The sequence below is a fragment of the Macaca thibetana genome, chromosome 13 (genome assembly GCF_024542745.1).
Source record: "Macaca thibetana thibetana isolate TM-01 chromosome 13, ASM2454274v1, whole genome shotgun sequence".
NCBI classification, from domain to species: domain Eukaryota; kingdom Metazoa; phylum Chordata; class Mammalia; order Primates; family Cercopithecidae; genus Macaca; species Macaca thibetana.
This window is the reverse complement of record NC_065590.1, coordinates 86,488,190-86,513,660: the sequence shown is the minus strand read 5'-3', so window position 1 is coordinate 86,513,660 and position 25,471 is coordinate 86,488,190. Positions and strand designations below refer to the sequence as shown.

At 39.0% G+C, this 25,471-nt stretch overlaps 2 protein-coding genes across 4 annotated transcripts in view; both read right to left on the bottom strand.

Moving 5' to 3' along the window:
- Positions 1–25,471, bottom strand: part of HS1BP3 (HCLS1 binding protein 3) — a 642,583-nt gene that overhangs the window by 153,647 nt on the left and 463,465 nt on the right. The window lies entirely within an intron of this gene.
- Positions 1–25,471, bottom strand: part of LDAH (lipid droplet associated hydrolase) — a 147,842-nt gene that overhangs the window by 85,618 nt on the left and 36,753 nt on the right. For all 3 annotated transcript variants that reach the window (XM_050754596.1, XM_050754599.1, XM_050754597.1), the window contains one exon: positions 17,388–17,557. In XM_050754596.1, coding sequence (XP_050610553.1) covers positions 17,388–17,557 — 170 coding nt within the window. The remainder of the gene's footprint in view (positions 1–17,387; positions 17,558–25,471) is intronic.

Below are 25,471 nucleotides of genomic sequence, written 5' to 3'. Positions count from 1 at the left end.
AAAGGTAAATCCTCCCTGGAGGAAGAAAAGATTCTAATATTGTTTTAATAATTTTTCACATATAATGTCAGGCGTTAAGTTTAAAAAATACTTACCAAGCTGTGATGGTCAATTTTATATGTCAGCTTGACTGGGCCACAGGGTGCCCAGATATTTGGTCAAACAATTTGGATGTGTGAGGGCGTTTCTGGCTGATTAACATTTGAACGGTGCACTGAGTAAAGCATATTGCCCTCCCTACTGTGAGTGAGCCTCATCCAATCAGCTGAAGGTCTGAATGGAACCAAAAGGTTTAATAAAAGAGAATTCCGTCTGCCTGACCACCTTCAAGCTGGGACTTTTTTTTTTTTTTTCCTGTCTTCAGACTCAAACTGAAACATCAGCTCTTCCTGGGTCTTAAGCCTGCCAGCCTTTGGATTGGAATTAAACCATCAGAAATTCTGGCTCTCAGACCTTTGGGCTGAAACTAGAATTACATCATTGGCTTTCCTAGGTCTGCAGTTTGCTGACTACAGATCTTGGGATTTGTCAACCTCCATAAACATGTGAGCCAATTCCTTATAACAAACTTCTTTCCATGTACATACATCCCATTGGTTCTGTTTCTCTGGTAAACCTGGACTAATATACAAGCATATGGATAGACAAGATAATATAACCAAAGCAAAGAAGGAAAAAGCAGAAGTAGGAATGCAACCACATGAGACTTAGATGTTGGAATTATCAGACACAGTCTTTATTTTCATGTCAAATATATGATCGCTGAACTTTTATAAAGGTAATGATACTTTTAAAAATTGTTGATGGTAGAAAGGAGAATAAAGTCAGATAGGGAGTTTAAAATAACTATATGATCAAGATATTAAATGACAAGATGGAGATTTGCAGGAATTAGTAATTATAACAATAAAATGGAAATTTCATAGGCAAAAAATAGAATAACTAAAATTAAGGATATAACAGATGAGTTTAAAGGTGCTTATACATAGCTCAAGTGAGGATTAGTGAAGTAGAATGTTAAATCAGAAGAAATATCTAGAATGAGGCAGGGAGACAAACAAAAGAATTACCGTATGTAGATTATGCTCTAGTTAAAAGGAAAGCTGAAAAAACTAACAGGAAAAATCAAAGACATATGCAATGCCTATAATACAGGGTGGAATATAGAAGAATTATGAGAAAAAGTGTCACCAAAGGAAGGACAGAGTAAAAATGGCTAGGATCAGGAAAGAGTTCACACAGGAGCTCATGTTTGAGATGATTTTCCAGAAGAACAGGAGGCATCAGTTAGATGGTGTAGGACAAAGCAGAAAGGAAGTAGCTCAACAAAGGCACACAGATAGGAAAATATATATCTAGACAATGAGAAATTATAAAGTCAGGATGGAGCCCTAAGTGCAGGGACTGTAAGGCAAACACAGAAACTATGAATGGAAGTAAACAAGGGCCTTAAGGAGAACCCTCCTAGTACCCAGATAACCAGAATATGTCCCTAAGTTTTTATGAAATGTCTTCGGAAAAAATGTCAATTGACATTAATACAATATTACTGAAGCTCTCAGAGACTTTCTCCTTTGTAAGAGGGTATAAGAAGCTCCTTAGCGTCTTCCTGAGGGTAGTAGATTATGAAAGCAGAAAGGCTGAATGTCTAACACTCAATTTGGCTTTTTGCAGAAGCTCCCATAACACTAGTGAGGGGAGAAATTATTTGTTGAAATGGAGTTTCTAGACTGTGTCTTCATTCATGCATGCTCCCTCTGGTCCCTCCTGGGAAATGATTTACTATCTGGTTTCTTAGGGAGAGGTTTGCTGTATGACGCTGGCTTCTGTCTTTTATGTATCGATACACCTTCCTGATACCTGACAATCTTACTTCTTCCCAAACAAACACAATTCGTCTGAAATGGCCTGGAATGTAAGATCTCAAAGCAAGTACATTTTATTCTTGTGAAGCATCTTTCATTTAGTGCCTAGCTTTCATTTAGTGCCTGCTAGGCTTTTTCCATTTCAGGAAATTTTTTGTGGCCTACATTGCATATTGTTCACAGATTTTCCATACAAGCAAGAAGTGAGCGTAAAACAACCTCATACATTCTGGTTAACCGTATTAGAGAGCTTTTTCCTTTCTTAAAGATCACAATCATACTTCTCATCTCCACAAACCTAGAAAGAAGCTTCTATCTGAACTAAACAAAAGCCAAAAAGAGGCATTTCACAGAATGTTGTTCATCTGTTTCCACTCCCCTTCCTGTTATGTCTTCTCTGATAGTTATAGTCTGTCTACTGAGGCTCTATGAATGTGCTCTTCTATGAACAAGGCTTCAGTGTGGCCAGGTACAAGCGATATTTTTCAGACCTATATCCACCCAAATGCAAGGGAATTCACAAAAGTGTCACCTCTGCCTTAGCATGGGCCACTCTCTCATACCGCAGGGCCTGGGGCTCTCAATATCCTACCACTATTAACCTCTTGGTCAGATGAGATTTGAATATGGCCATACTTTCAAATAAGATCTGCTTCAACCTAGAATAGGATGAATGATGCTAATCCCAACCTGTGATTTTGTTAATACATCAAATAATAATCACCAGGCAAGCTATCAAAAGGCACACTTATCAACAACCCAAATTATTTTTTTTTTGAGGTGGGGAGAGAAGTAATGTTAATAAAAAAATTGCAAGGAAGGCCAAAAGTCTACGTAATTGAATGGAGTAGGAAGAGTGGGTAAGATAGCATAAAAGCAGGGAAAAGTGGCAGGGGAAAAAGCTAGGCTAGCTGCTACTGCTACAAGGCTGATACTAACTTTGGGCTACTACTGGTCTTAGAGGTGGGTTTTCCTGCAAAGAAAACAAGGAGTTGATATTACCCTTTTACTTTCCTCTTGATTTGTTATCTATTGCTATGTAATAAATTACTAAAACTTTGCAGCTTAAAACAATACAAACTTGATATTGCACAGTTTCTGCACACCAGGAGTGCAGGCCTAGCTTAGCTGGGTTCTCTGCTTAGCATCTTACCAGGCTGTAATCAAGGTGTCAGCTAGGGCTGCAGTCTCGTCTGAAGCTTGACTGGGGAAGGATACAAATCACTAAGGTTGTGGACAGGATTCAGTTCTTTGTAGTACAGGATCAAGGATTTCAGTTTTTTTGTTGGATGTTGGCTGAAGGCTGCTTTCAGCTTCTAGTGGCCCCTTGCAACTCCTTGCCATAGAGGCCGCTCAACATAGACAACCCACAACATGGCAGTTTGCTTTTAAAGACAGCATGGGAGAGAGACTTCTGCAAGACAGGCCCTACAATCTTAGGTATGTAAATCACATACACATAATCATGTGCTTCCTGTCTGTCACCTTTATCATATTTTGTTGGTCAGACGCAAGTCATCAGTCATATCCACTTATGAAGGGGATTACGTGTAGGAACAAACATTAGGAGGTGAGGATCATGGGGCGCCACCCACCCTAAAGTCTGTCCACCACACCCCTAAGCTCTTTCCTTTCATGTACAGCAGTATTTTGCACAAACATTTGTGCTGTCCAATTTAAGAAATCTTCAACTATTCTGAGATAATAATATTCTTCAATTCTATCTTATAGAAGTTGATTTAGTATTGCTCCTTTGGATGCATATAGCTGCTACCTCTTGCTGCTGATCTGTACTCTCTTTCACTGTCAAATAAGACAATTAAGGTCAATGCAGTGGTTAATCTATATGAACAGAAGAAGTCAGTGGCACTTATGAACCAAGTGAGGATTTTACCAGCAGAAACTGCTGATGTAACTTTCATATAGTTTAATTTAATTAAATGAAAAAAAATGGATGTCTTCCTTTTGGGATGTGTAAAACCCTATGCTAGGAACTTGCAAGGATACAAAGAAGAGAACGAGCCAGCTCTTGCTCTTGTGGCTACAAAAAAAATTACACTTAAGCTACAAGCCACAACAGAAAAGCTAATAGGAGACGATATGATTGGCCCAAAAGTAGCAGAAGTTATATTCTATCAGAGCAATCAGCAAAGTTTTCATGCAGGCAGTGACATTTGGCTAATGACTTATTTGTTCTTTCGTCTATTTATAAACTATCTTGTACTCAGAAGGACTTAAGAAGGTTGGTATTTAATATGGGCCTTGTAGGATAATTTGACTGAGCCCTAAGAAGGACTGCACTGAACTTGACAATATACAAAGCGAACATAATTAATACCTATTGGGTACAATGTTCACTATTTGGGTAACTGGTACACTAGAAGCCCAACCCCCCACCCTGCACCATTACATAATATACTCATGTAATAAACATACACATGTACCCTATGAATCTGAAATTAAATTAAATTTAAAAAGAAAGCTCTCTCCTGGAACAACTTTCTGCTATAAAGTAACATGAACAAATCACCTTAAAAGAGAAAAAAGAGAAAAATGCATAACCATTAAATGACTATCATAGTGAATAAATATGTGCTATTACAGAAAATTCAAAAGGAAGAAATAGAAAAAAAAACCCACCCAAACTCACCACTTAAATACAACCACTAAATTCATTTTATAATTTTATTATCAAGCTTTTCCATGTGTGATTTTTATATAGTTGTATTCACATATTCTCTATGTATTCTGACATCCTTAATATTCTATAATTAACTTTTATGTATTATAATGTCTTTTGCAAATATAATTTTAATGGCTGTACATTCCAACTCTACCTAACCTTGCCTTTAAGGTTAGACATTAGGATGTTTTCAATTTTTTTGTTATAATAGATAATATTTTTGCACATGATTTTTTTCTATCTGTGTCTGTTTTCTTAATATACATTCCAAAGAAAAGAATTAGTAGGTTCAAAGGGTATGAACACTTTTTTTAATGAAAATTATTTTTTTCTGATAATACATGGTCATTACAAAGAAAAGCAGAAACAATGTAGAGTTTTCACTCCAATACAACCTTTACCCCTAACCAACACAGAAAACTACTATAAGCCACCTGGTATTTACCTGTTCAAACTTTCTAAAAATGTATATCGAAGTATATACATACACAACACAACTTTTCTTTTAGACTATGTAATAGTAATAGTTAATTTTGATAACTGTTGAGGTTCATTCATCAAATCAACATTAGCAAATACTACCATACTCAATATAAACAGACATCATTAAGTATACTACTATATACTAATTCATAAAACACTGTATCACACATTGTGGTAGGCACACACTTTTTGATATATTAGCTAGTTCTTCGGTGAATTATCTGTTCACATACTTTGCATCTTTATTTGAGAACTTGCTGTCCTTTTTATGAATTTCTACAAATAATTTATAGTAAGAAATTAACCTAGGCTAAAAGGATTAGCTAAAGGCCCACATACTACAGACTAGTGACTTCCATCACCAGGGTAATATTTTCAACACTTGTTACAGTGGCACATAAACAACTACTTCAGTGCCCGAAGACACAAAAATACAGACCGTGGATTTGCTGAAATGCAGAGGGCTACGGCAAAGCGTCAGATTGAGAACTTACACACCAAAGAGCAGAGCTTCAGTCAACTTCCACTGACAGATCTGATACCATCTTATAACTTAAAAGATTTCAAAGAAATAAGAAAGAAATTTATAGTCCCATTCCAGTTTTGACCCTAATAATTCAAGAAAATGAGAAAATACATCTTGGTAGTGCTGTTACCCTGAACAAGCTGATATCAGCACGTTTACTCAAGGGAGTCTCTGTGCTTATGGACAACATCATAGGTGGAAAGAGCTAGAGCACATTAATACAGAAGACCTTTCCTTCAGAGAATTTGATTCGTATTCCTCCTGCTTCCAAAGGATATGAGAAGACAGAGCTGACATCACAGAAAGACCAAGGACAGATTGAATTGTCCACAGCATTTCAATGCATTCTGTTCCAAGCTTTTGGAAAGCTTAGGTAGGTGGTTCTCAAACTTAAGCATGTATCAGAATTACCTGCAGTGCTAGTTAAATGCTGGTTGGTGAGCCCCACCCCTTGGGAGTGAAGAGGGGCAAGAATTTGCTTGTCTAATTTGCTTGTCACAGGTGCTATTGATACTACTTTGAGACATATTGGCTTATTCAAATTAGTGCCACGTCATCTATTGTATTTTACTTACAATTACAGTACTCCTGGGCCAAGAAGAGGTAGTGATAAAATGTGTTGGGCAGTAAATATATGGCTTTCTCTGGCTAGCAGCCACTTAACTTCATTTGCCCTACCTGTCATTTTAAACACATCTCACTAATTCCGAAGCTATTGGACATCTGAGAGGATGGGGGAACTTTTTGATATCTGAAAATATATCATGGGTACACAAATATTAAAATGGCTCAATATTTAAATCTGAAAAGTGTTCAGAAATTCTCAGATGAAATGCATTAGATAAAGTACTAAGTATTAACATGCATGAAGAATGTTCTATTATAAACCCCTGTTTTCACTTTCTTGCAGCTTTCCAAAAAATTAGCCCTTTGTGGTGAAATTTTCCATGCTTGGTTTCAGCCCAAAGGTGATTTTTTTTTTTTTTGCAAAGTTTGAGAAAAACATATTAAGTCGTTTTTGAGTTATGAAAAGATGAAAAAAGCCCACACAATTTTTCCACTTTGAAAGCAATTTCAGGATTTAAAAAAATACGCAGATAACTAAAAATGGCTGAAGTTGAAAAGTTGAAACTGTCCATGTGTCTAGTTTTTGGCAAAGTATTCTGGGTAATTCAGAAAAGATAATGTGTGTGTGCGCACAAATATGCAGATACATATATATTTAAATGAATGCATAAGTGATTGGAAAAATAGCATTTCGTTATCTACAATACAAACTTAGAGTAAGAGACTTACTGTTTTCTGAAATGGAAAATCTTTCACAAATCAGAGTAGTTAGGTGCTGATTGTCTAAGCTTGTGTTTTTCACACAGCAGGATTTATTAATGGGTCACACAGAGGTAACTGTCAAACTACTATGCACTATGTTTGCAGAATCCTCTAATTTCCTTCATACTCCTTCTGTTCCCAGCTCAATTCTAGGACTCTGATTTACTATCTTTTCGGTTGAATTTCTGCCCTTGGCCCAGGCCTCAACAGTCTCTTTATCTCCTATGCTCCAGAGCACTCACACATGCTGTCATTTCTCTCAGTTCTCTCCAAACTCCTCCCAACGCATTCACCTGCTTCCTACTCACTCACTCACTCACTCACTCACTCACTCACTCACTCACTCACTGTGTATTTGAAGAACTCAAATATTAAAAAAGCAAAAATAGAAATCTTACGTTTAGGCCAAATAGTTTGGTCATCTGTGAAAGGAACTTAGTCTAACCATCTGTAATCATCATCTTTCTAATTAACTCACCTAGAAAACAGATAATGAGAAAGTTAGATAACAGAATACAGAGTCCCAGCTCTGCTACTTTCTACTAGTTGACATATGGGCTGGATACATGACTCCTTGGCACTTCAGTCTCATCTTTAAGACGAGAAAAATCAGACTGTTAAAATACCTTGTTACATGTGAACATGTTTTATAAATTTCAAATGAATGTTAGGTATAATCACTGTTAGTAATGACAATAACATCTATTTTAAAAATTGAGCTAGACTTTTTCTAGACAGAAAAGGAGAACTAAATATGTAATATATGTTCCCCCCCCCAGGGAAGGGGGAAACCACTTTTGCAAAGACACAAATATTAAGAAAAATTCCATTTTCCAAGTTTTCAAGTATGGAGACTAAAAGACAAATGGAAGGAAACCTGTTCCAACGAAAGTTCCTATTTGTCTTTCACTTTCGACATCTTTCTGTGCTTGGGCTGTTCCCTTCAGCATATGTTAAATTCTCCCCCACTTACAGGAAAAGAAGTTCCCTTGACCGGCTTCTTCCTTAAATTATCATGTGTTCTTCTCCTTCACTGGCCAGTGGAACCACTATCCATTTCTCACTTAACTTCCTGCAACCACCTTGTCCATTATTTCACTAAAAAGTCTGTCTTCAAGGACATCAAGAACCTTTTACTCTAGAAGCCTGAAGCCTTCAACATTTGTTACATTCAACCCTGTTACCTTGTTTAAATTATCTACTGCTATATAACACAGCATCTCTAGACTTATGGTTTAAAATCACAATGATTTTGCTATCTCACAATTCTGTGGGTCAGGAATTCAAATAGGGCTCAGTTGGATGGTTCTTTTGCTCCATGTGGTGTGGGCTGGGGTCACTCATTTGGCTGCACTCAGTGGTGGATGGGCTGGGCTGAGATGGGCTGGAAGGCCCTAGAAGGTTTCACTCAGGCCTGGTGCCTCATGATTCTCCTAGTTAGCTTGGGCTTTCTCTCAGCCTTGTGGTCTCAGGGCAGTCGACCTTCTTACACAGCAGCTGGCTTCTGAGAAGGAGAAAATAGAAGCTCCCAGTCCTCTTAAGGCCTGGGCTTGAAGGTACCAGAAGTACATTACTTCCACCGTATCTTATTGGTGAAAGTAAGTCACATGCTCGGCCTAAATTTAAACGGGAAGGGAAACAGGTTTCATTTCTTGAAAGGAATGACAAAAAAATCTGTGGCCATCCGTAATCCTCCATGTATCTACCCCTTTCTTGACATTCTTGCTGTGTTCTTAGCTACTATGGTGTACTCTAGTCCAGATGAATGGTTTTCAAACTTTTTTTTTTTTTTACCTTAACTCACAGTAAGATATACATTTGACATTGTAATCTACGTTATCAACACACATACAAAGTGAAACAAAAGTTTCATAATACATGCCTTTACTGCAATACATTTTTATTCTATTCTATTTTACTCTATTTTATTATACATTGTTTAAAAACACTGTTTTATCGGTCACAAACATATGCTTCCATTCTCTGGGGAGGACTGTACTTCACAGCCTTATTGATGGCTGACTTGGTCATATGATTTGCTCTGTCCAATAAAATCTGAGGAGTGAAAATTTTCACTTCCAGGCAGAGGTTTTAAAATGTAGGTGTGGTTCACCATTCACTTTATATCCTCTGCCATGGGACTTGAATATTCCAGATAGAGGCTACTCTATCAATCTGGATTCTGGAGAAAGCTTGCATAGACAGATCTTCATAGGGGAAGCCTACCCTCAAAGGATTTGTATCATGAACAAGAAACAAACCTTTGTTGTTAAAAGCCACTGACATTGTGTTATTGTAGCACAGTCTACTCTCTCTTGACTGATCCACTGGTTGCAACCCACTGAAGTGATTTTGGGATCCATTAATGGATTGCAGCCAATAGTTTGGAAAATTATTATATCTTCTGCCTCTTTCTATGACTTCCACCTCTTCCTCCTCCTGATGGCAGCAGCGGGCTGTCCACAGTGGGGAGGCATGGGCGGTGGCAGCAGGAGTGGCTACAGGAGCAGCAATGGCAGTGGTGGGTCCCCTGTGCTCCATGTCCCTGAGGCAGCTGACTGTGACGCCTGCTTTGGGGACCGGCCAGCAGCGCAGGGTTCCTGCACCTCAGGAGGGGGCTCTGCACAGGGCCGCCCAGGGTTCTGTCACCGGGGTCTGCCCTGCATCAGGGTGACCATCAGGCCTGACACTCCTGGTGGCCAGGCCAGGGCCTGCAATCCACTCCTGGAGGTGCGCACTGGGCAGGGCCACAATCTGGGCAAGGGGGAGCTCCTGACTGCCCCTGAATGCCAGGGTCACTGGGGGAGCTCATGGAGATGTTGCCCCTACCCTGACACCGGCCTAGGCCCAGCAAGTACCTAGGGCCCCTGCCCCAAGCTGTGAGGGGGTGCAGCTGGGCTTCAGGGAGTCACGAGAGCCAGAAGCAGGCAGCAGCCCAAGTAAGAGCTGTGGACCCATGCCTCTCTGTGCCCTTGGGGGCCTGGGAAGGCCCCCTTCCTGGCCCTTGAAGGCTTGGAGAGGCCTGTTCCCACTCCCTGGCCTCTTCCCGCTCCTGGCGCCCGCTCTGATCTTGGAGTAGGGTTGGGGCCAAGTCTGGGCACTGTCACAGCCCAGCTGGGTGTGTGTACACTTGAGGCAGCACTGACATGCCAGCTCCCTGCCACCTCAGCCCTCTCTGGATTTTGGGTGCTGACAAGCATGAGGGGAAATTGAGGAGGGGTGTTGAGGGTGGCTCGGCACTGGCCTGCAGATGCCCCTTGGCACAAGCAACCTGGGTGCCACAGATGCTGGCAGGAGGCAGATGGGCCACTGGGCAGAAGCGGGAGGGTCTCCGGTGAGGCCCCACCTGCAGGTCAGGGAGGGTCTGAAGGCTACAGGCCAGGCTGCCAGTCCCATGGACCAGAGTAGGGGACTTGTGGTGCCCTTTCTGGGCCTACCCATGGCTGCCCATGGACCAATCAGTGGGCACTTCCTCCTCTCTGAGGCCTGTAAAAGCCCTGGGCTCAGCCACAGCAGAGGACAGAGAGACAATGGGACGACCTGCTGCAGAATGGAGCTACTATCTCTACCAAGAGATTCAGACAAAGGGATGACCTGCCTGCACAGAGGAGCCACCTACTATAGGGCCTCTTCTCTGCTCAGAGCTGCAGGAAGGGATGACCAGCTGCAGAGAGGAGCTACCCTTTCTGCTGATAGCTAAACACTTGTCAGGATGACCAGCTGCAGAGAGGAGCTACCCTCTCTGCTAGGAGCTGAACACTCATTGGGCTACATAGAAGAGCTGTCCACTGTGGGTCTTCTCTGAGCTGTTTTATTGCTCAGTAAAGCTCCTCTCTGTCTTGCTCACCCTCTGCTTGTCTGCAAACCTCATTCTTCCTTGTCGCAGGACAAGAACTCGGGACCTGAAGAGTGGCGAGGCTAAAAGAGCTGCTGTAACACAAACAGAGCCGAAACATGCCCCCTGCTCTCCATGTTGCGAGTGAAGAGAAGGAGAGAAAATCTGCAGCACTTCAGGGAGCCCAGACCTGCGAGCTCCCTGAGCCAGAGCTGTGACTCCCTCTTTGGGGCCCTGTGGTTCCTGGCATCTCTAAGCTTCTGGGTGCCACTGCATTCCCTGGTGCCACCGGGGAAGCTGCTTACAGTGTGCCTGGTCCAGCTGTGGCCTCACAGAGAGCTGGCACCCATGCTGGCACCTGAAGCTGCCTGCCCCATGGCAGCAGCCAGCATAACTGACTGTGCAGTGGCCAGACCCCACACTTGCTCACACACCCTCCTCATCACTCCACGCCTGACTCTATTCTCCCTTGGAGGCATAGGATCCAGGCCGGCAGCATGAGCTGAGCACAGCCTGTCAGGCAGAGTGGGTGGAACGAGCCCAGTGGGCCCGAGCAAAACTCAGGCAAAGGTGCCACCAACCACAAGTTTCTAGCCGGAACAGCAACACCCCAAAAATCCTGTAACACTCCTTTATGGCAAATGAAGTCATTCCGCCAATATACATCTATGACTTCTCTCTTTTCTCAGCAATCTCCCTGAGCAATTTTATCTCTTACACTCTCTTTATTATTTCTTACTTGGACTAGTAAACTTTCCTGTCACCTGGATGTTCACTTTTTATACTGCACTTTTTCTCTCTCCATCTCATTTTCCTTTTCCCTGAGAGATTATTTACCTGATGCATGACTGCTATCATCAGAGATCCTTCAGTGGCTTTCTGCCGTCCAGAAAATGAGTCCACACTCCCTAGCCCAGCTTTTTGTCCATCTCTATCAATCCCATGTCTGACTGATCCCTCCAGGCACACTCTGCTGCAACCCAGTCACACCACCCACTGCCCTCTCCCTGTGCCCAGTGATGAAAACCGTTTCTCTTCATGCTGTCCCCCTTGCCTAGAATGCACAGTACCCCCTAGTCACCATATCAAATCCTCTACTTCCAGATACAACTCATCCTTCAGTGGCCCTGAAGCTCGTCCAGGAAGCTTTTTCTGAGCTTCCCAGGTAGAAGACACCTCTCTCCACAAAACATTCAGAGCCTTACAGTACTGCCTCATTTTGCCTTCCATGTCTTGTCACTGGAATCTAGGGACAGGATTCTGACAAAATTTACTATGACAAATGAGTTATTTCCTATTCTTCTCCCTCCCTCCCGATTATCTCAACTGTCAAACACAGCTGACTGACATTATATGAATGCGTCTTACAAGCATGTCTTTGACAGCAGACATGAAGGCTCAGCAGAATAGTGTAAGTAAACCACAGTTTCAATAATCTCATTGTTGGAGAACACTGAAGCTATTTTTTCCTTAGTATGGATGAGGTATATTCCTGAATCAAAACATACATGATCTAACAAGCTATTCTAATTCTCCTAGTAAACTTTTGCAAGCTTCTCAGCTGTAGTTATATGTTGAGTCTCTAAAAGTTTGAGTATTTAAAATGCCCCAAAACATTCTTTTTGAGGATCTCAAAAGAAGAGAAAAAACAGCTGAGTGATAACAATGCCCACACATTTAATGCTGTCAGTTTTACTCCTTTATCTATTTAGGACCTGTTTATTCCTACTGAAAAAAAATTATAATGTAGTTATTGGTTTTCTCTGCCTATAGCAAATTAGTAGCAATAAATTAGAAGTAGGGAAGAGAAGAGGTACTTAACACTGAGCGAGGAGATAGAAAAACTAACATAGACATACATGAAACATTTTTTTTAATGAAAAAGCATTATCACCTAAGAAATTTCAGGACACAGGCACATTCCTTTTGATTACATTTTATTCTAGTATAACACTATCAAAATAATAGTGTTATTACCACTGCCCTTAAATCACTAAGAAAAAAATTCCTCTATACTCAATATGCATTGCTGAAGAAGGCAGATAAGTAAGTAATATACTTTAGACAAATTTTTATCCTGTTGGATAAAATAGTCTGGTACTTAAGAGAGTGAGTTTAAGTAATCTGGAAATTTCATTCAGAGAGAAGACAGTTTTGCCAACCAGACAGACAAAGGAAACTCTATGTTATTGTGCACAGGAAGGCCAAATAATATAAAAAATTAAGCTTGTGAAGGATCTGATATCCCTGGAAGAGGAGAACATGTTATCATTAAAGGTTATATAAATTCTTAGAGGAAAATTAAAGTTATATTAATTGATGTTCACCCCAAGACTCAGTGAAGAATCGAGGGCTTTCAACTCAACTCCGAAACTTGAACTTTATGAAAAAGATTTACTGGCAAAATCAGGTGACACATTTTTAACATACAGACGGTTGAGAAGAGAAAGAAGATTCTAGATAGTGGACATAAAATTACTACTTTTTTGCTTCTGATTATTCTCCCCCTACGGCAACACACAATCCTGAAATTGCTAGAGCATTTATGGGGTTTCCTACTCCTGGAGCACCAACACAATGAGTCACACAAACCTAGCAGTTATGTACAGTGCAGGGCACACTGTAATAGCTATAGTCTCTGCTATCATCCACAGGTTGGAGGAGCCATCAATACCTTCTTGGATTCTTTTTATACTCACAGCTAATATCAGTATGCTCCACCCCAGATTCAGGCAGAGCCAAGGCTGAATCCTGGCAAGGGACCTTTCTCTCACTTCCCATTGATAAAATGAAAGACGGGGCCAGATTGTCTCTAAAGCCTATCTCAGTTCTAAGATCCTACAAACCTAAAAACAATTATGTTTATTATTATAAGTCATGATAGCTACAATTTAACAGTCTTCCAATTACCTATTTGCTCAAGTTTCCCTTTAAATTCCCTATACTGAGCATTACTTTAAAAATATATGAAGAATATCTCTAATTCTATGTGTGGAATTTGTTTAGATAAACAAATAATTTTAAATACTAGATTTTTTTAAAGCAGCAACTTTTTTTTAGTATATTAAAATACAGGTCAGACAATGTATCTGACATATACAATAAGTCTCTTAAAATGATTTAAGACCAAGTTGCCTATAATTAGTTATGAAAATATTGCAAAGAGCTGAACCAAAATAAAACTAAATAAGCCAGCTAGCTACTAAACTACACATATGTCCTCAAAATCTTACGAGAGTCAAATATTCCAGTAAAAAATAACAGAAGAGATGGAAACACAAGTTTCTTATTATCACACTTCATATGTTATAAAACATAATAGCTAACTTATTTTTGGCAAAATGATTAAGGATTGTAACATTCTGGCTTACACAAACATATTTGTCAAATGCATCTCAAATGGAGCATGTCATGCTAACTTCAGGCATGCAGCACTGCAGCGTCTTAGAGTAGCCCAGAGACACTGAAATTTCAACACTTTGGCAGGGATCACACCACCAATATTCACTGACCCAGGTGTTTAATGGGGGCTGGGGATGGGGTAGGGAATTTCAACAATGTAGTTAATTGAAACCAGATAAAGCTTCTGAATAATAATTTAAAAATCATACAGATGTTCACTGCCCCTCCCACCCCCCAAAAGAGGTGACCTTTTGGACAATTTATTGCACACATTATTTTCTAGCCTACGCCCTTTTTAAGAAGATAAAACACTGCTTCACATGTCTTTCTGAAAACTCTATAATCAGTTTGAGTTATGTCTCCACAAATAAAGTAGGTTAAGCTCAAGTTTCATCTTTGTTTCCCCTTTTCACCACTATTCCTGCAAAAGCAAGGACACCTGAAGGCAGGACAATAATTAGAAAGTTATGACGCTGAACAAGCTATAAGAAAGCGCACTAAATTTGAGATGCATTCTACTTCTTTCCCAACAGACATTGTGAGTATGAGCCCAAAAAGAGAGAAGGGTTCAAGACAATGTGTTGAACAATCGTTTTCAAATACACAAAAGAGAAACCACACATCACATGCAGAATAGATCCGGAGAAAACACAAAAACCATAACAGATATCTGATTAAGTTAATAATAGCCTGTGATGAGCTCCGAAATGAATATTTTCTTGCCTATGTTTACAGAACAGTAATGCTATTATTTCAAATGTGCAAGTATCCTTTTTAATGTTCTTAAAGTGTTTAAGACACCCGGAACAACTAACAACAAATAATTATATTTCATGTCAGTTTGCTACATTTTATTTGACAGGTCCAAGTCACTGCCTATACCAGTAAATAAATGCAGTAATTTAATTTATGTACATCCTATGTCCATGTGCTTGACTGCACAACACACAAGTGAAATCCTAATTTTAGAGTGGTGGGGTACGCAGCTCTGACACAGCTCCCAATGACCTTCACCTCCTAGTATTCATGCCCTTGTGTAATTATCTCCCCTTGAGTGTGGGCTAGATGTAGTAACTTGATTCTAACAAGAATACAGGAAACGTGATGGGATGTCACTTTGTAACTGGGTTACAGCCTGTGACTTTCATCTGCTAGCAGCCTGTCTCCCTGGCTCTTCTTTCAGGCGTGCTCTAATGAAGTAAGCTAGACAGGCCGACATGTTAGAGAAGGTGGCCTCTACCCAACTGCCACCACTGAATGAAGGCCCTCTAACAACACTCAAGGAATGGGATCCTGTCAAAAACTACATGAGTGAGCCTGGATGCAGATCCATCTCAACTAAAGCCTTCAGATAAGACTGCAGCCCTGGAAGACATGTTGGTTAAAATCTTGGCAGAGACCCTGAAGCAGAGAACCCAGCTAAGCTGTGGCCAGACTTCTGACCAGAAACTATGAGTGAAGAAATGTATATTGTTTTACACTGCTAAATTTTGGGGCAATTTGATACACAGCAGTAGATACCTAATACAACAGTTAACCTAATGACTGAGACAATGACTAGAGTTATTTCCCTAATAATAATAATAGCTAATACTTATTTGGAACTTTAAAGTTCCAGATATCATTCCTGATGCTTTATATAATTCCTCACAAAAATCCTTTGAAGAACATATTATTATACCCATTTTATAAATGAGGAAACTGAGGTTGAGACTCAAAACTGAAGTAGAGACTTAATAACTTGTCTAAGATCAGACAGACTGAAAAAAAAAAAAAAAAGACAATAAATATTGGAACCTAGGTGTCCTGGTTCTAGAGCCAGAACTCACAGCAACTGTACAAGTAAAACCACTAAGAGGCAGGGCTGGACACCATAAAGATGGCAACCACATGACACAGTATGAGAGGAGACTTCAAAGGCACAAAAGACATTAGAAGCTGTGCAAAATGCTAAAAGCAAGAATAAAGCCTGCATTCTGATTAAGAGACCTTATTTAGGGGAAAAAGAAACCAACACAGTAGACAGTAATACAGAGAACAGAGTACAATCTTGAATTTATTGATTTCACACTTAGAAATGAAAAACACATTTTCTTATACCCAATAATAATTTAAAACCTCCATTTATTATTAAAAACCATAGCAAGGGAGGCTATAGCTGTACATTTCCCAAGGGCAATTATGAGTAAGAAGTAAGTAGGTGAAGCTGGTGAGAAAAGGAGCGAGTGCTTAGTGAGCTCTGAGACCCCACTGAAGATATTTTATCCCATGGAGTGAGAAACAGTCAAAATCCTAGCACAAAGTGGCCATGAAGTGATCATGTCCTATCTTGGCTTCAGATTACTAGGTTTATCAGCACTCCATGCTCCCACACCCCCTGAACTTAAACAAGACAGCAGGTATCACATCTATTGGTTAGACTGTCTCCTCAAGCAGACTCCAGGCTCTCCTACTTCAAAGACTGTCTTACTCACTGGGATGTCCTCAAAACATAGCACAGGATCTGACACATGGAAAGGGCTTAATATATGTTTGTTGAATAAAGAAGAAATGAATTATCTTGTGAATTGCATCCATTCAGTGAGTTATTTCAATGGTATATGTCAGTGGAAGTACAATGTTTTGTTTGGTTTTATATCTCTTATAGTTCACTTGCTTTCCTGGGCACTTTAAATAGGTCTTTATGTCTCTAGCACCTCACTTAATATCTGGCACATAGTGGTACCCAATAAATATTTGCGAGTATTTGTGAGTATGTGTCTCAAAAAGGCCGCCAAGATACAGAACAGGTAAGGAGCTGGACTTATGACTTAATAAAGATGTAGTGCTGCATAAAGACAGCGTCTGCCTGTCAGTGATGATGATGACACATTTCTTCCTTCTGAAAAAGGCAAGAATATTTACAAAATACCTTCCCACAAAAGACAGATTCTTGTCTAGGTCTTACCTAGTGACTACTCTTAAATATTTCTTTATAAAAAACAGCAAATAATGTGTAACATAAGAACTCCAGATAACCCTAGATTCAAAGGCATTCTTTCAGAAACTTCCTATCTCCCTCAGCATTATTCTTTGAAACATTATGAACATACATTCACATAAGTCCATCATAATATGGAGATAAGGATAAAGGCAGCAAGCACATATCCCTCTCTCTGTTCTATTTATCAACCGAACAAGAGACAAAAGAACATAGGAAAGGTGAGGAGGATTTGTGCAGGCCCACAGTCCAGCACCCACAGTCACCTCTGGAGATGTACTTACCAGGAGCTCAGGGACTCGCTTCAGCATCTGAAGAGTGAAATAGCTGCCTATCGAATGGCCAATGAGCACAAGTTTCATGTCCTTTGGCACATGAGTTCTCAGGAAAGCTAGTTTGTGCTCTATTTGTCCATTAAGTCCATAGATGTCCTTAATTTCTTGAGCATTTGAATCTAAAAGCAAATTATGGGCATGTTTTCATTCAGTAAGTAAAAGTAATCACTGAAAAATGATCAAGAAAAAGATAACAATCATGATAAAAAGCAGTTACCATTTATCAAAGCCTACAGTGTGCCAGTGATAATATTAGGCATTCATTATATTAACCAATTTTCACAACAATTTTCGGAAGGAAACATTATAACGTTCACCTGATAGGTGAAAATCCCAATGCTCATAGATATTAGGTGACAGATTAACAGTCACAAACTTATTAAGTGGGAGAGATGAGATTCAAATTCAGGTCTCCAAATCCTCAGAGCCCATGAACTTTCAATAATTCTGTGTATTACTGTTAGCTTAGGCCAGTGGTTCTCAAACTTGAGCATACATCAGAATCCCCTTGAAGTCTTGTTAAAACATATGGCTGGGCTCCACACCCCAGGGTTTCTGTTTCAGCAGGTCTAGGCTGGGGCCTGAGAAGCTGCATTTCCAAGTTTTCAGAGGATGTTGATGCACTAGGTCCCAGCACCACACATTGAGTACCAGCTGCTTAGGCTAATTTATATTACTAACAGACAACTAAGAAAGTCCATGATATGACTTAATTATTTTAGATAATCTTTATTTATTTAAGGAATCCAGATGGAAAAACTTAAGTAGAAATGTTAAAAACTGTCCCCCTTTTTTTTTCTTTTATGCTTTAAGTTCTAGGGTACATGTGCACAACGTGCAGGTTTGTTACATATGTACACATGTGCCATGTTGGTGTGCTGCACCCATTAACTCATCATTTACATTAGGTGTATCTCCTAATGCTATCCCTACCCCCTACCCCCTCCCCACAATAGGACCCGGTGTGTGATGATCCCCTTCCTGTGTCCAAGTGATCTCATTGTTCAATTCCCACCTATGAGTGAGAACATGCGGTATTTGGTGTTCTGTTCTGGCAACAGTTTGCTGAGAATGATGGTTTCCAGCTGCATCCACGTCCCTACAAAGGACACGAACTCATCCTTTTTTATGGCTGCATAGTATTCCATGGTGTATATGTGCCACATTTTCTTAATCCAGTCTGTCACTGATGGACGTTTGGGTTGATTCCAAGTCTTTGCTACTGTGAATAGTGCCGCAATAAACATACGTGTGCATGTGTCTTTATAGCAGCATGACTTATAATCCTTTGGGTATATCCCCAGAAATGTGATGGCTGGGTCAAATGGAAAACTGTCCCTTTTAAATAACCAGCATAGTCCTGACCTGAAATATCCTCCCTCTCTGTCACAAATGAACTACTTTTCTAGGTTCTTCAAGACCTAATTAAAACTTTACCTAGCTAATCCTCAAGAAAAATTAATGAGCTCTCTTCTGTGCTTAATCAGTACCTCTTTTATTATAGCACTTTATCAAACTTGCATATTGTCTGTTTGTATGTTTATTTCCTCTCTTAGGCTGTGAGTTCCTTGAAGGCAACGTCCATCTTTTCATCTGTGTCCTGTGACTAGTACACAGCAAATGTTATTGTTGAATGAAAATTGGAACTGACTAGATGATCTCTGAGGATGCTGGCCGCTCTAATATTCTATGAGTAGAATAGGTTTTCCCTATGAACATATATGTAACCCAATGACAGGGTGTAATATTTCAAAATATCATAAGACAGCCAACTGCTTCCTAAAATTTGAATGACTGAACACTGAATTTCTTGCTCTTATGACTTGCAAGGCATTGAGGGGAATTATAATCGGTATGGTTCATTCAAAAGGCACCCCAAACTCAGAAAAACTACTCTTCTGTTTTGTTTGTACAGGTTTTTGTTTGTTTGTTTTTAGTGCTTATCTCCACTTTTAGTCTAAGTCCTGTTTATCCTACAAACTTGAAACAAGCATTATCTCCTCTGAGAGACCTTTTTATGATTCATTATGTGAGGAGTAAAGTGGCTGTCTTTTCAGTTTCCACAACATCCCTGTTTATTTATCTCCCTATACTACTCCTAATTCACTCTTAGTTTACAATTCAGGTCTTGCTTAGCACTGCTCCCCAAAGTCCAGCATACAGTTATTGAAAAGCTTTTTCTTGACTCAATGAGGCTTACTTCCCTATTTCCATAGTACTATTAATCTCCCAGGTAAAACATGTTATGCTCTCACTCTTTTTCCCAGGTCAGCTTACAATTCATTCTCTACTTAACAAGAAAGTTAAGCATGAAACAGAACTGGGAAGACAGAGAATCTGGAACCTGACTTTGGTAGGACTTCTAATGGCTCCAAATCCACCTTTTCATGCATGAAATATTACATTTAGGTTTGAATAGTTCATACCCTGCTTCTCTAATCACTCTACCCAAAAGTGATCATATCATTCTTTCATATGAAAACACCACAATAATATTAATATTTGCGTCCCAAGTTCTTTTTCAAAATATGCAGCATTTGGAAATATCCAAGTTTTCCTTTTGTTGGGACAGTAGGTGCAGTACAAAGATAAACAGGCTCCGGAGATGAGATAAATCTGGGTTTAAATCTCAGCTCAGCATCTCCCTAACTGTGTGACTTGAGCAAATCCTTTAACCTAGGCTTCAGTTTCCTCATACACAAAATAGAGATAATAACGCTAGCTTCCAATGGCTGTTGTTTAAGTGCCTGGCATAAACAGATAAATAAAAGCTATGACTGCCATCATTTAAATTCCTGTTATTTAAGTCCTCCTTCAAATAATACCAAGAACATTTACATGGTTAGAGCAAAGAGAAAGAAAATGAATTAAATATTCTAAAATTTCACTGACATCATAAATAAGGTCCTAAAACATTGTATTTCAGATAAACTTTAAAGGACATTATAAATCAGAATATTTCAGAGGTAGATCTGGCTTTACCTCTGGGAACTACTCAGTAGATTTTCAAGAAGAACACACTATGAGTTAGTGTTTGCCGAAGTGGTAAGATTAATGGGGAAAGTACTTTCTAAAAATGAACAATTGAAAATTTTAATGTGCTATCTTTTAAAATTTATTTTTATTTTATTTATTTATTTTTGAGATGGAGTCTCACTCTGTTGCCCAGGCTGGAATGCAGTGGCACAATCTCAGCTCACTGCAACCTCTGCCTCCCGGGTTCAAACAATTCTCATGACTCCCAGGTAGCTCGGATTACAGACGCACACCACCAGGCCTGGTGAATTTTTGTAGAGATGAGGTTTCACCATGTTGGCCAGGCTGGTCTCAAACTCCTGACCTTAGGTGATCCACCCACCTTGGCCTCCCAAAGTGCTGAGATTACAGGTGTAAGCCATACTCCCAGCCTATCTTTTTTCATGTTACTAATAAATAAAATTCTAGATATTATTTTACTAGCAGAAAATGAAAGGTTAAAAGACTATATACTTGATTACATATTTTTATTCCTATTATTTTAATAGTAATATAATCTGAGAAAATGCTAGTAATTATTAACTTACTCTCCAAAAAATGCAGAAAAAATTACATTCAGTTGTATCGAAACCAGAAGAATGCTAATATGGAAATCATTAATACCATTCTTTCTATGAGGAAACTGTACTCCAAGTTATAATCAACGAAGCACATTTGGAACATAATCTGTTTCTAAATTGAGAACTGCCTGAGTTGGTGGATGACAATACAATCCACCATATTGTTACTAATAAATGGTCCTAAGGATCATATTGATAATTTTCTCTTAGAACCTAAGCCTATTTCTTAGACCCATCTCTATTAGATATCACTTCACAGCTCACCTATCGGTTCTACAGTTTATTTCAAAAGGTATACACAACTTGTTCTGAAATAGTTAGTAGAGAAATTAAATAAAATCAGTACTTCACATTAACTTTTTGTCTAATCGCTCAAATTTGCTAGTCCAGTCATTAAAGTTATTAAGCAGTCATTAAAAGTGCTTTCAATTTTAAATTCCCTTACAGCCTCAGAACACAGATAAATCTCATGATTATTATTTTCTTCATTTTACATGAACTGAATTGACTACTCTGACAGAAAACAGTGACTAATTGGCCCTTGGTATTATTGAAAGTACAGACATAAATAAAATATACTACCTTTGCCTTTCAGGAGATCATAATCTACTAAGAGGAAACAGACATAGATAAAAACGCAATTATTAAATGCCAAAGTTAAGTATCTCAAGCATTTGCTTGAGAAAAGAACAGGGTTTATTGGATCACAATAGAAGGGTAATGGCCCTTTGATTCATAAAAAGTACTGTACCTTTTCCCACTCTACCCAAGATAAATAACTAGAAGATATTCTTTATTACATGTATGTTACTATAAACGTATGCATTTAACTATGTATCTGAATCCAAGCAAAACAGTTTAAATTTAACTGCCATTCATATATATGGCTATATATTGAATAAAAATGTGTAAGTTCAACTATTTATTTTCATGCAAACAGCATTTATAGGTCATCTCTGACCATAGAACAGACAAGACTGGAGATTAGCACTACACATGCCTTTGGTAGGACTGAGTCTGCATACTGTAACTACATCTCACACCAGAATTTGCTCAGCTACTAAACTCTTCCATCCTGCCCCCAATCATTACTCCAAAGCTGTATCTTAATAACTTTAATTAAACAACCTACATGTAAAAATTCAAAGGCTAAAAATAATATTTCATATTTTAAAGAATTCTTTGATCAAGATGAAAATACAGTTTCCTTGTGATGCATGTTCTCACCCATAAGTGGAAGTTGACCATTGAGAACACACAGTCACAGAGAGGGGAACAACACATACTAGGGCCGTTGTGGGGTACGGGGTGAGGGGAGGGAACTTAGAGGATAGGTCAATAGGTAGAGCAAACCACCATGGCACATGTATAACTATGTAGTTAGAAGAAATTTAAAAAAAAAAACAGTTTCCTCCTTAGGTAATTTTTTCAAATATATAAAAAATCATATGTTGTTCACCATGCTATACAAATATATATATATAAACTAAAAATATAAAAAGATACATGAAGTATTTACTCTAAATTCATGATAGAACTAGAGATGGGATACAAAGAACAAAACTTTTTCTGTATTGTTTTATTTCACTTATTTTGTTAACAAAAATATTTATGTAATTATGGCAATGTTAACTGTCAATTGTGAGTAATAGAATCTTTGATTGTTATACAACTGTGTTTTTCTATGTTTTAAAAAATTTCTCAAAATAAATTTAAAAAAAAAAGAATGCACTGACGTGCTGTTGTTCCTAGGTATCTTACTCCCATTTTGTAGGGAAAATCACCATTCATTCCTTTCTCACACGAATACAGAAGCCCCCAAGGATTTTATGGGTTCGTACTGATTATCAGTGAACTGGCTCAATGAGAACTGTGGTCCCTAATTCTGTATGCTTACCGAGTTCATCGATCCATAAGGCCTTCCTTTCAAAACTGTCCTGAGGTTACTAGGCTGAAGTGAGAGTACACTCTCATCAATCCCCAGCTCCCTCCCGAAGTATTCTGTCAGCTCCTTATATCTAAACACTGATACAACTCTGTTGGCTCTTAAAGTATGCATCACAGTGAGGGGATGGGAGATGATTATTCTATTTAACACTGCTATCTTATTTAGAAAACAAATTTTAAGATTTGTAAACCCCAAGCATATGTTTTATAAAATAATTTATTATTATTATTCTCCAAACAGAAGGTGAAAACCACAGTCATCAAATTATGCGTTCCACTTGACTAAAACCAATTATCTGCTAAGGACTGTTGAAGAGAGATTCAGCAAGGAGAACATAATGTTATAGACTTAGCAAACAATAAAAGCTAAACGCATAAAAAGTGTGTTACTTTTTATTGTAAAGTGCTATTTTGGAAACAGCCATGTTTCCATGGCTGTTACTTGGAAAAAGCTGTGAGTTCTGTGGCTATATGTGGTTATAGGGAAAGGTGAAGCATAAGGTTAAAAAGGAAACTTGGGTCTAGATGAAGTAGGAAACTGAACTTCACACCAAGGAGTTTGGACTCGGTTCTGTGATCAATGGGAAGATACCTATAGATTGCCAAGAGAGGAGCGCACAATCTGGTCTGTGTTATGGATATTAACTGCAATGCTCACTCTCCCTACTTCTTCTGTCTGTCCTGGGACTCTAACAATTTGCTTGATTCCTAACTTCTTTCTCTTGCTCTGCACTTTGGCTTTTTGCTCTTCTGACCCACAGATTTACCTGCTTTCATTTCTAGGGACCGTGAGCCCTGAGAGTTGATTGATTGGTTGTTCCTGCCTTGCGCTCATCTAGTCATTCCATCTCACCTCCTTGTTGCCCTGCCACTCCCAGTCCTGGCAAGAGAGAAAGCTCCACTGGGTTTTCTCTCTTTCTTCCTAGTTGGGGGACTGCAGTGAGAGTAGTTTATTGTTTCTTTGGATAAGCATGACTCAAATTCATCGTTAGTTGCAAGATTGTGTAACTTTTTTGGTTATGTTTTTATCTGCTAAAACGAAACCAGCATGATTTCTAGCTTTCTTTTCGTACTTTCCAAACAATGACTTGAAATAGTTGATAATGAATTTCCCATCATGTATGCTGACTCTATAGCAAATCAAATCCAGAAAACAGTTTATACTCCTAACTCCTCAAATTTTCTTTTCACACTTTTTTTTTCCCCCTCGAATCATCCCCTTCTGACATTGGTGAACATCTGTTCTTCCAATTGTATTCAACTTATGATTGTGCTAATGTGGTCCACTAGAATATTATTTCCAACTGTTCATAATTTCAACATGTGCTAATATGAAGCAAGACATACTTTCAACATTTGATGTGTGGTTATAGCTTATGCCCTTTTTCTCAATGATTACATATTTTTCACACTATATTTTGCATGCCAGAAAAGCAGTACCTTAGGACAATCTTGGACAGCAAATAATGTATCTGTGCTGCCTATCCCAAGCAACTATAGCATACATTTGCAAACATAATCTCCAATGTGTACGACAGATGAGAGCAGACCTGTTCTAGCTGAATGGGGGGCTGGTAAGGCCCAGAGCCCTACTTAGCCTTCACAGAACTTTTGAGTTACTCAGAATATAGAAAGTCACGAACCTAAAAGGTGGAGACTGGCAAGCAATTCTAACTCTTTGTATACCCCTGTAGCATGACAGTTAATAACCCAGTAGGTTGTCAATAAGTGCTTAATGATAGTGAGTTGCCCTTTCACCCTCTCCAGAAACCACAGCTTCCTTTGGCCCTACGGTGGCCCTTTGGGCTAATGCCTCTAGATGGCACTGTTCTCATTAGGTAGCAAAGAACCCAGGCTCTAATTACTAAGTTATTAACTCAATAGTACACAAGCAGGCCAAACAGAGATAGACATATTCAAAGTAAAGTTATAAATAATAAGATGTCAATTTACAATAAGAATTAAAGCTGTTTCCTAAAAATTCAGACACATGACAGATATTTTCTACTGGTTTTCCTCATCAGTGTTTATTGGTGAACATCTAGGGCAGTGGTTCTGAAAATGTGGTCCCAGGACCAGCAGCATCAATATTACCTGGGAACTTGTTAGAAATGCAAATTCTCAGGTCCCACCCGAGATCTACTGAATCAACAACTCAGAAGGTAGCACCTGTGTTTTAATAAACCCTCCAGGTGATTTTGATGCATGCCAAAGTTTGAGAACACCTGATCAAGGGTGATCCTTTGAATCTGTTTTCAACTTTCAAAGTTGCCATTCATGTTCTCTTCAAATGTCTGTTTCTGTCTTTAGTATGACTTAAGATAGCTCACTTGATCATGACCATATCCTTTTAATGTGATGTTGAATTCAGTTTGCTGGTATTCTGTTGAGAATTTTTGCATGTATGTCCCTCAAGGATATTGATCTATACTTTTCTTGTTTTGTCCTTATTCAGCTTTGGTGAATTTGTTTAATTTCTTTAACAGATAT